We start from the raw sequence: 10,504 nt of genomic DNA, 5'->3' as shown, positions 1-10,504 counted from the left end.
CCATGGCCTGCCCATTGACAGCCAGATCGGCCTTCCTGGCAGCTCTCTCCAAACGCACATCTGGCTCTGGGAGATGACCCCGGTGGCCGACCTGGTCTGTGTCCCTCACCAAGGCCCCCTGTAGGAAGGTGCTCCTCCCTTACCCGAAGCTGACCAGGGCCTTGAGGTCCTGACATTTGCCTCTGCCATCCTCCCAGGAAGACGTGCTTATGGGGAACACCCCAATATGGGCACCCCAGGGTGGGGGTGAGGCGCTCACCTCCTCCTACTTTGAGATGGCAAGTCCTGATGGCTCCATTTGTCCAGGAGACTACTTGTCATTTTCAGCACCAGCACAGTGGGCTGTCCCTTCATTGGCCCAGGGAGGGTGACTCTGGACCATGGTCACCCAGAGGGCCGATGGCAGGAAAGACTCTTGTCTCAAGTGCCCTTAACTTCACCGGAGACACAGGAGGCAAGAGACAAACGTACCGCACCGTGTGAGGACAAAGAACCAGGTCCTCTCTGTGACTCGCCCCTGGCTCAGCTGGAGAGGAGTGCAGGCTCCCTCCCCGGGACCTGGAGCTTGTCTTGGTCTGAGGTGTGATTTCTGTTATTGTAAATAGGAGGGAAATGGCCAGGGAAAACAGCAGAGGCCCAGAGGACCAACCAGAGAGACAGATGGACAGAGAGACACAGACAGAGAGGGAGGAGTGGACAGTAGAGATGACTGAGGGACAAGGGCAGGAAGAGACTGAAGTGCAGGGGACAGAGAACTTCAGCAGCAGCGCCTGGAGGGGGGGTGCCTTCCTTCCAGCACCCGGCCCCTACTGCCACATCCTCCAGGGCTTACATCTCGGCCTGAAGATAAGGAGACCCCAGAAGCTGCCCACCTGGCCCCCTGCCCTGCCACGGGCAGCAGGAGCTGGCTCGGGGTCCCCAGGCAGTGCACAGGGGGAGATGAGACCTGAGTCCCGGGAAGAGGGCACAGCCCAGCGGGCACTGCCACCCACCTCAGTCCGGACGTGTCAGCTCAACAGGTGTGGAAGGAGGAGTCTCGGCCCAGGAGCTCTCTGTTCTCCCAGAATCAACCCGGTCATTTCTGGGGCTGTCCCCCACGCCAGGCAGATCCTCTGCCCCTCGAGACTGCAGGCCCGCGAGCTCAGGCCTTCTAGACTGATGGTTCTTGGCCAGGAGGAGGTCCCCATGGCCACTCCTCTTGGGGTCAGACCACAGCCCCAGTCCCCACATGTGTGGAGCTCAGGACTCATCTGCAGGAGGGGCCAGGCGTGCCCCCTGCCCACTGTCTTCCTCCCTCCCCGAAAACTCACCAAGCTCCCCTTTGGGCTTTTGGAAATAAAACCCAGGAAGTGTGGAGAACCATCAGGGAAAGCCACACAGCTCCCCTGAGGCCAGAGAGTGCCAGAAAGTCAGGGAGGGCAAGGGAAAGGGGGAAGGAGGCCAAAACCCCATCCATGAGCTCTCCATGAGCTCTCCCAGGATTTGCCCGGCCTCACATCCAAGCCAGGAGCTGCGTGGGGTATAAAATGGTGCAGCGGCTGCAGAAAGCAGCAGGGCAGCTCCTCGAACGACTGGACATGGACTGACCACGCAGTACAGCAGCCCCACTCCTGGCCACGCACCCAGAACACTGAGCACAGGGACGCGAGCAGACGTCTGCCCATCGTGACCATGGCAGCCTGACGCCTCGCAGGGGAAGCTGGAAACACCCCAGGGGTCCCTCAGCAAAGACCCAGAACCTGGTCTGGCCAGTGATCACTCAGCCATAAAACGGAAGGAAGCGGACACGTGGTCCATGGTCCGTCGCAGGTGAACCTTGAGGCCACGATGCTCATTGGAGAAAGCAGTTCGCAAAAGGACGATCCCCAGGTGATTTCACTTCATGTGGGTCCCTGGAGGCATCAGGTTCCTAGAGACAGAAAGCGGGCTGGGGGCGGGAGGATGCTATTTGCCGGGCACAGTTTCAGTTTGGGAGAACGAACAATTTTGGAGACGGATGGTGGTGTCCGTGGCACAGCGTCGTGAGTGCTAATGCCACTCGAGGGTAAACTCAAACACGGTTACAATGGTAAGTTTCAGGTGTGCTTTTACCACAACGCAAAAATATACATGGCTAACTTAAAAACACAGTGGGGAGCTGCGTGAGAGTCCGCAGGGCGTGGGGACAGCCTGGAGTGGCAGGATGTGTCCCCGTGTGACAACGCCCAAGTTGGGGCTTGCAGGCTGAGGTCCACAGAGCCCAGTGAAGGAGTCAGGGGGGAGGGGGACGGGATAGGAAGCCGCTCTGGTTTGGGGGGAGGCCCAGAGCACCCAGAGAGCCTTGCACGGGTGCGGCAGGCAGAGACAGGATCAGAGGGCGTTTCTGGGCGCAGAGTCAGAGGGGACATGGCAGGGAGACCATGAGCAGCCTTCCAGGGCGACCGAGGCAGGCGTATGGGCGGGATGCAGCCCACCTCTACCGCCCATGGCCCAGGTGGGTCCCTTCCCTTCTCTGATAGGCTTGCCAGATTCAGCCAATAAAAATTCAAACTTCAGATAAACAACAGATTACTTTTTAGTGTATGTCCCCAGTATTGCACACTTTCGCTAAAAAATTATTCGCAGTTTAAAATTTAACTGTGAAATTCAAATTTAACCATGTGTCCTACATTATCTGTCGACCCTACTGTCTGAAGGGTTGCTGATGCCTCTGCATGGCCATCTCCCTCTCCTCCTCCAGGCCTTGGCTCACTGGACTCTTTCCTGGGTGGCCGTCCCTGACCACCGAGGTGGAAGGACACTCCCCCTCCCGCAGTGCCTCCGTGTCACACACATCGCCTGCTCCATTGCCTTCCTGGCCGGGCTCTGAGACAGCCTTGCTCATGGGTCTGTTTGCTCTTCATTAAACGTCACCCACACTGAGATGCTGGCTCACGGGGGCCCAGACCTGTCCCTACACCCCAGCACCTGACACAGGCCTCGCACATAGCAAGTGCTCAGCAAATACCTTCTGAAGGACGGAGGGGTGTCACCCGGGGGGGGGGGCAGTCGAGAAGGGGAACCGGAGGATGTGGGTGACCTGAGGGCACTGTGTGTTTGCCGTGTTTGCCCACCCTTCCCCCTCCCACTGGCGACTCGTCCACTGTCCTCTGAGGCTCGGGGCTGCCTCGCCAGGAAACAGAGCTGCCCCTGGCCTGGCCCAGATATGGGGTCTGCAGGTCCGACGCAGGCCAGCCCACCCTTGTCGGCGGCCCTTCCCCCAGGACCGGCCTCCTGTCCACACAGTCCCGAGGCAGCCACGTTCCCATGGCAACGGCAACCTGAGGTCACAGCGCTGAAAACCGAGGAGGCCTCCCTCCGGGAACACCACCACCAAGTCAGAATCTAATTTTCATCACAGCCGTAACAGTGGTTTCGCATAATGGTGCACACGTGAATACCTGACGTGCCGGTGTTTATTGGTTAAAATTCATGAATTCAGGTCGAAGTAAAAAGTGCTGGTGGCTGAAGTTTTTCATTCCCTGAAAGTATTCTTGGGTGTTGTTTTTTTGTTTTTAAGTCAGTCTCTCTCCTTGGCAGCAACTTGCTTTGAATCCCATTATTAACAGGTGAGGGAGGGGAAAGCAGAGCAGCGCTGGGCTCCCCGGGGCCCCAGAAGCTCTGGAGGGAGCCAGGCCGCAAAGGTGACAGTAACCCCCGGCACTGCCTCCCTGTGTGACCCAGAGCACGTCTTTCCGTCTCTCTGGGCCTCAGTTGCCTCTGGTAGAGACGCGAGGGAAGGGTTTAGCTGGTTTTCAAAATCTCGTCTGCTTCCAAGACACAGGCACGAAGCTGACATTTGCTGAGGCCCAGCCTGGCCCCAAGCTCTGGGCCGGAAGGAGGGGCTGTGGTCACTGCCTTGCAGCTGGGACTCAATCAGGAAATAGACAAAGCCATGGAGCAGTGGGGGAGGCTTCCTGGAAGAAGTGACATTTGAGATGAGGCCTGAAGGGGTAAGTGAGAGTGACCCAGGGGAAGGGGAGAAAGGGAACAGGTGAGGCTAGCGGGTGGGCCTGGTCCTATAGAGCAAGGCTCAGGTGTTCAGGGCCAAGGCAGTGTTTGTGACAGAGAGTAAAGAGGGTGCCCACTCAGCCAGGGGGTGACCGCCACGAGGCCTGGGTCCCCCAACACTGGTCACACCAGCAGTAGGGCCCGGGCACCGTGGGTGGGACCCACGTGCAAGGAACCGCAGGCAGGGCCACACTGGGATCTTCTCTGGGGACCCAGTGCCCAGCCGGCTCAGGCAGGACCCACTAGCTGCTGTTAGTCACCTTGTCATCTTCCTAAGGATTAGTGGAGGGAAAGAAGCCAGAATGTGCCTGAGGCCTCTGGTCTGTCAGCTGAGCGGGGCCCTGCTCACCTGCCTCTCTTGACCCAGACCTGGGCCCTCCCTCTGGCAGGCAGCCGGGAGAGGTCACAGGCAGAGAGAGAGGCCTGGGCTGAGGTAGAGCTGTGGGGTGGGCAGCGCACGGGTGGCCCTCAGAGGGAGGGTAAAGCCTGGGAAAGGACAGCCGAGGACAGGCCTGGCCGCCAGGGTCCTGGAACAGGGAGGCAGTGGCACGGTGAGGACAGACACCGCAGGAGCAAAGACTGGAAGGGGAGCTGCAGGAAACGAGGCAGTGATGGGGGTACACCTGCCGAGGGGTCAGGACTTTATCTCATGGGCGGCCCAGAGCCGTGGAGAAGTGAGGGGTCCACTGGGCCCGGTGGGAACACAGTGCCGGCTGCTGGGGGCTGGGGACCAGAGGAGCTGGCCTTGGCTCTGGGAGGTCTGTGACCGGACACAGTCCCCCCAGAAGATGAGACTTTAGCAGGCAGCAGAGTGGGGAGAAGGGGAAAGGGTGCCCGGGAGAGGCTCACGGCAGGTAGGAGGGCAGGCTTGGGGATGGGTCTATGGCGGCTGAGGCAGAGCGAGGAGTCAAGGCCATCTCGGGGTCTGGGATCCGTGGAGGCTGAGGTGACAGGTGGGGGAGTCCAGCAGCTCTGTCTCAAGGGGCTGGGAGAGGAGGGGCTAGAACCAGGAGCCAGGGTTCCGTGGGGACCTCTTGGCCCGAGATCCCCAGCTGGGTAGCTAACCCAGGCCTCACAGGTCAGAAGTGGGGCTCAGGGTGGGCAGCTGGCTGGCCCAGGGCCACATGGTTCAGACAGACCTGGGCCGCCCTTGGACTCGGGCCCTGGCCCACTCTGTCGAGCCCTACCCAGCTTTGTCATGTGAAAATGGGGGTAAGACCGTGTCTGGACGAGGGCAGGCGGCCCAGGAGCCAGGGCCAGGCCTGCTGTCACAGATCCAGGCACCGTAACCAGTGCGGGTCCTACACTCAGGGGCACACGTGTGCATGCGTGAACCTCAGCCCAGCCCTCTCTCCCGGGGCCCCACTGCTTTGTCTACAGGGAGGCAGACGCTCCCCTCTCCCGGTTAAAAAGGCCTCTAAGGGCCCCCCCGAGACTCCCAGAGCAGGAAAGTGCAGGGCTCTGAGCAGGTGGGCGGTCGGCCTGGAGCGCAGCGTCCGGGTCCCTCTGAGGAAACTGGATGATTTCTCGATTAGGTCCAAGAGTGGCAGCAGCCACCAGAAAGGGATCACAAGGCAAAAACGGGGAGCACAGGTGTAAGAGGACAAAGGGTGGCCTTGGCTCACCCCATTCTCTAGAGTGGGCGGGGCCTCAGAGATGGAGGCATGGCACTGGAGGTCATACCGGATCACGAGGTCCCCGTGTCCCTGCCCAGCCATGCCTCTGAGGAGGAGAGAAAGGACACATAAGGGGGACAAGAAGAGGCCCAGATGAGGCTGATGGGGACAGGCAGGCCCTCTAGCCACCAGCTCGGCTGTTCTGCTCTCCCAGCCTGTCGATGCCCAGTCTCTGGACCTCTCTGGGCCTCTTGCCTCACCAAAGAGGGCAGCAATGACAGCTGCCCTTCCCAGGGACAAAACCCCAGCCCGGTGTATTCCCTCCTCCCAGCAAGTGCACAGCAATCTTTCTCGGGCAGTGTGTCCCTTTCCTGGTCTTAGGCAGGTGTGCCACCCCCATCCCCTAGATCCCAGAGTTCAGGCCTGGCCAAACAGAGCGTGGCGTCTCCGTGGCACATACCCAAGCCAACTTGGGACTTGGCCAGACTGTCACGGAGGGAAGCTTTCATTCTTTGGGGGATGGGTAGACAGCCCCTAAGCCTGGGCGGCTGGTGGCCACTAGGAGGGGAGGGGAGTAAATGCAGAAGGAAGCAGATCCAAGAGCTGAAGAGAGACTGTGTCCTAGTAACATATTTGGAGGGCTTGATCCAACGACACCTGAAGCCAACTCCATCTCTTGAACCACGAAGTTGTTTGCTCCTTGTTTTTTCTTTCCTCTCTTTTCCTTCCCTCTCTCTTTTTTTCTCTTATTCTTAAGCTCATTCAAGCTGGGCTTTCGTCCTTTGCAGCCAAGAGAATCCTAATAATACCCATGATATGAATTCCATTAGCAGTGCCAAAGGTGAATTGATTATTCTCCTGTGTGACCCTCCCACGCGGGCCCAGCATCTTAGCTACAGAACCAGAGGGTGAGAGCCAGGCTCCGCCACCTTCGTGGCCCAGCTGACCCCAGCTGGGAGAAGACTCTCCCGTAGGGTGTTTTTCTAGGTCCCAGACGCCCTAAGCCCCACAGCTCGAGCTTGATGGAGAACCTCTCACCACCCCACCCCGGGAAACTCCCAGCTCAGCACCACCCTGCGAAAGAAAGAAAAGCACAGGCACACGGAAAATTTCTGAAATAGGCTTCTGGGTTTTTATTCAAAACAACATGGTGGCAGCTGCCACTTGGTTTCTCTACGCCTGGGCCATCAGGGCCTGCAGGGACCAGCGCCGTCAGCAACTAGGAGGGAAGTTCATTCTCACCATAGAAACTGTACAGCCACTGGGAGTGCGATAGTCACTGCGGCAGGGCCGGGCTGAGGGCTTCCTGGAGGCAGCGACCTCCGCCTCCGCCCCAGGCCCTAGCCAAGCCCAGGCTCCACCAGGAACACTGATTATTGCACAAAGACAAAAAGAGTATGTGTATCTGGGCTAAAGAGCGGCTTCTAAGACCCCAAGCCCTTACACAACGCAGCAAAGAGGGCCAGACGTGGCCCTAGAAACAAAAGGCTCCAGGGAAAGGATCTGGGGGGGGGAAGACAGGCCAACGGGCTGGTACTGTGCACGCTTTATCCTTTACGGAGCTGCGAGGTGCAAAGAAGGCTGGGCAGGGGACAGGAGAAGGGTTCAGCCGGGGTAGGCCACGGCCCCATCAGGTCTTGGGTCCATGTGTGCAGATGCCGAGGTTCCTGCCAGCCACCACTCCGTACAGCCCTCCAAACAGATGGGCTTGGGGAGTCCCGCACCGAGTTCCCTGCTCTCCCTGGGGCCAGATCTGTGTGCGTTAGGGCGCGTTTGTGCTTTTGTGATGAATGGGTCACAGGAACAGGAGGCGGAGGGGCCATTCAGCCCACCCTCATTCATTCTGGCTTGTCCCAGCCAGCCGATCACGGCTTCCCTGATCCCCTAACTCCTGTAGCTCCCAGAAACAAAGCCCAGTGCCTGGGAACAGCATCTGGAGCCCCCCGGGGAATAAGCCCCCTCTCCCACGACCACAGCCCCTCCCAACCCTGAGCAAGCCTCTACCTTCAGCTATTCTCACCTCTAGACACACCCTGATCTGTCCTGCCCGGCTTCGCTGGGGCCAGTCCCTTTGCCTAGACCGCCCTCCCGTGTGTCTGCTCATTCTGGGGCCGCAAGGTTGAGGATAAAGGGATGGCTTCATGTCGGACACACCACAGTGTGTTCCCTGCCCAGGCACCTATCACGTGGTGACATTGGGGACGGCACTTCTCTGTGTGTGAAACAGCAGCGCACACCACTCGGGGCTGCCATGCAGATTAAAGATGACACCCAGGCCCAGAAAACGGACGCTGCTGACAGGTGTCAGAGGCCAACCCCTTGAACCCCAATCCATCCTCTGCTTGGGTCTTTCCAGGTCCCACATCCCTCTTCCGCGTTCCAGCACACGTCCCTCCAGGAACGTGCTGACGTGCACACCTAACATGCACGCGGCCTCCCCTCCGGCCACGGTGGCTCAGGCCCAGGGCCAAGCTGGGAGGGAGAGAGAGGGAGAGCACCTGTGCCCTCTTCTTCCCCAGATGAGCACCCCCATCGCAAAACAGCAGGCAAGGGAAGCCAGCACAAGGCTCGCCAGAGCAGGTGGCTTGGGACTTGGGCCCAGCCTCCCCCGACCCAGCTGAGAGCTGCCGGGAGCAGAAGCCGGCAGGACCCCAGGTCTAGCTGCTCCCTGAGAAGGAAGCTAGACAACCATCCCGCTGGGGGCTGCTATCCTGGGAGGGGGTTCAGTGTCTGGGCATCACCTTGGTATCCGTATAGCGGTCCACCATCCACACTTCGAGGGGAGGAGAGCCAAGCTCCAGAGGGCTGACTCAGTTCTGCCCATCGCACTGGCCCACTCCATGATGCCAGCAGAGACCCACAGGCAGGTTCCGCCTTCTGACCCCCACTCCTGTTGACCACTGGGTGCACTCTTCCCTACTCCACATACCCAGGTTCTGGCCCCCTGCAGAACTCCAGGGCACGGAGGCACCCTGAGCTGGCCACTTCAACCTCTCCAGGCCTCAGTTTCCTCGTGTGGGAAGCGGGCCTGCCCACCCTTCCCCACTCCCCGGACCGGATCCGAAGGGCAGGGCTCTGCATACCGCAAAGCCTGAGTCGCTCGCCGCCTCCTCCCTTTGCTGCAGTGCCCAGGCCCCAAACGCCCAGAAGGTACCCAGAGCCCATCCAAGCAGCCAACCCCCCAGTACCACTCACCAGCCTGGCCCAAAGGCAAGTTCTTTAAGGTCAGGGTCTGGGAACAAGGACAAGGGCCCCTCTGCAGGGCCCGGCTGAAGCCATCTGAGAGCTCACAAAGGCAAAGGACCCGGTTATTGCTGGAAGTGTAGCGTCTCCCCAGCTCGCAGCATTTTCCACCCCAGGACTCCGCCTGTCTGCAGACCGCCTCTACCACCACGTTCCTGATCGTCTTCTTTAAAGGGACCTTAAATCCACTCACTTTTGAAGACTTTCCCTCGACCTAAGCAATGTCTGTGGAATCACAGGTTCAATGTACTGTTTATTTCCTAATAAATACTGAAATAAATGCATAACTATTCAAAGAAAGGAATGCCCGACTGTGAACCCATTTGGGAAGCACTGCTAGAGTGAAACCTGATCTGGAGCCTGGGAAAGTGGTGGGGGCAAGAGAGAGAGGCTGGTCCCAGGGCTAGGCAGGTGCCCCCACCCCTGCTTAGAATCCTGTTCTCCCCTGAACTCCACTGGAAGGGGCAGAGCAGCACAGGGGCGGGGAGGGGGGGCGGAGCATGACCTCCTGGAATGCCCATGGCTCAGAGCCCAGCTGGAGGACAGATAAAAGGTGGTAAGTAACGGCCACCACTGACGGCATCAGCCCAGGGCACCCGCAGGGCAGCCTGGCCAGTGCAGACCAGGCGGGGACTCCTGGCTTCCAAGCGTCTGCACGCCCTGCTCAGTACCCTGTACCCTTCCTCTCTCCTGCTGCCTCCATGCTTGCCCTCGGCCTCCCTGGGGGGCAAAGCCACGGCAGACCCCACCCCTGGAAGTGCCCTGTCCACTGGCTGAGCCCCCTGCCCAGCCTTGGAGCTGCCCTACACCCCCACCCCACCCTAAGAAATTACGACTATTCACCCCTGATTTTCCTAAAGAAAGACATCTAACTGGTTGACTAGAAGTGTGTTCTGGGGCGTCGACAAAAGACTGTTCACAACAACTAGACAGTCAGGAACAAGACAGACACCCCAATACGTGGGGGGAGGATCTTAGCGGCGTTTCTTCTGTAAAGGAAAAAAAAAAAACGCACCCTGAATTTCACCTCTTCTTCTGAGCCTGTCTCCCCAGGCACGGAAACTTTGGAGGCCTGAGAGCATCTCCCAAGCTACTCCCAGCCCAGGGGAGATACCAAAGAGCCCGGCTGCTGACACCCCAGCTGGACCATCTACCCTGGGGTAGGTCTGGCCTGGGTCCTAAGCATTAGGCAAAAGCCCTGTCCAGGCACCAGCCCGCACCCCCCTTCCCCCAACTTTAGCACTTTCTGGAAATCATAAGCTCTCAGTAAAAAAAATAAATATATATGTCTGTCTCTCTCTATATATGCATATATATATGTATACGTATATGCACGGGAAGGCCCACGGCTGGGGGCCACGGCTGGGGGCCACGGCCGAGCCTCGGCTAACCCAGGCCCCGCTCAAGCCCACCCTCTCGGCGGCCTGGCGCGGCGGGCCCCTGCGCGACGCCCAGGTTGCGGCCCAAGTATTGCTGCCTGCCCCCTGGCTCCTGAGGTAAAAGAAGGTGAGACGGGGCGTCCGGCGGGGCCCCTGCCGCCTTCATCTCTTCCTCTTGCCCGCCGCGTCCCCCGGCGGCCGCTCCCCCGGGCCCGGCTGCGGCTCGGGCCTGGGCGG

General features: G+C 59.5%; 1 protein-coding gene across 1 annotated transcript in view; it reads right to left on the bottom strand.

Annotated features, from left to right (window-relative positions):
* Positions 1-10,274: 10,274 nt before the first annotated feature.
* CACNA1I (calcium voltage-gated channel subunit alpha1 I) overlaps positions 10,275-10,504 on the bottom strand; it is a 97,328-nt gene continuing 97,098 nt past the window's right edge. Inside the window, 1 exon segment of the mRNA XM_034643687.1 lies at positions 10,275-10,379. Within this exon segment, the coding sequence (XP_034499578.1) occupies positions 10,275-10,379 (105 nt within the window).

This window comes from Ailuropoda melanoleuca, chromosome 15, assembly GCF_002007445.2.
Source record: "Ailuropoda melanoleuca isolate Jingjing chromosome 15, ASM200744v2, whole genome shotgun sequence".
Lineage (NCBI taxonomy): Eukaryota > Metazoa > Chordata > Mammalia > Carnivora > Ursidae > Ailuropoda > Ailuropoda melanoleuca.
Note: the sequence above shows the minus strand (reverse complement) of the source record. Positions and strands in the feature narration are given on the sequence as shown.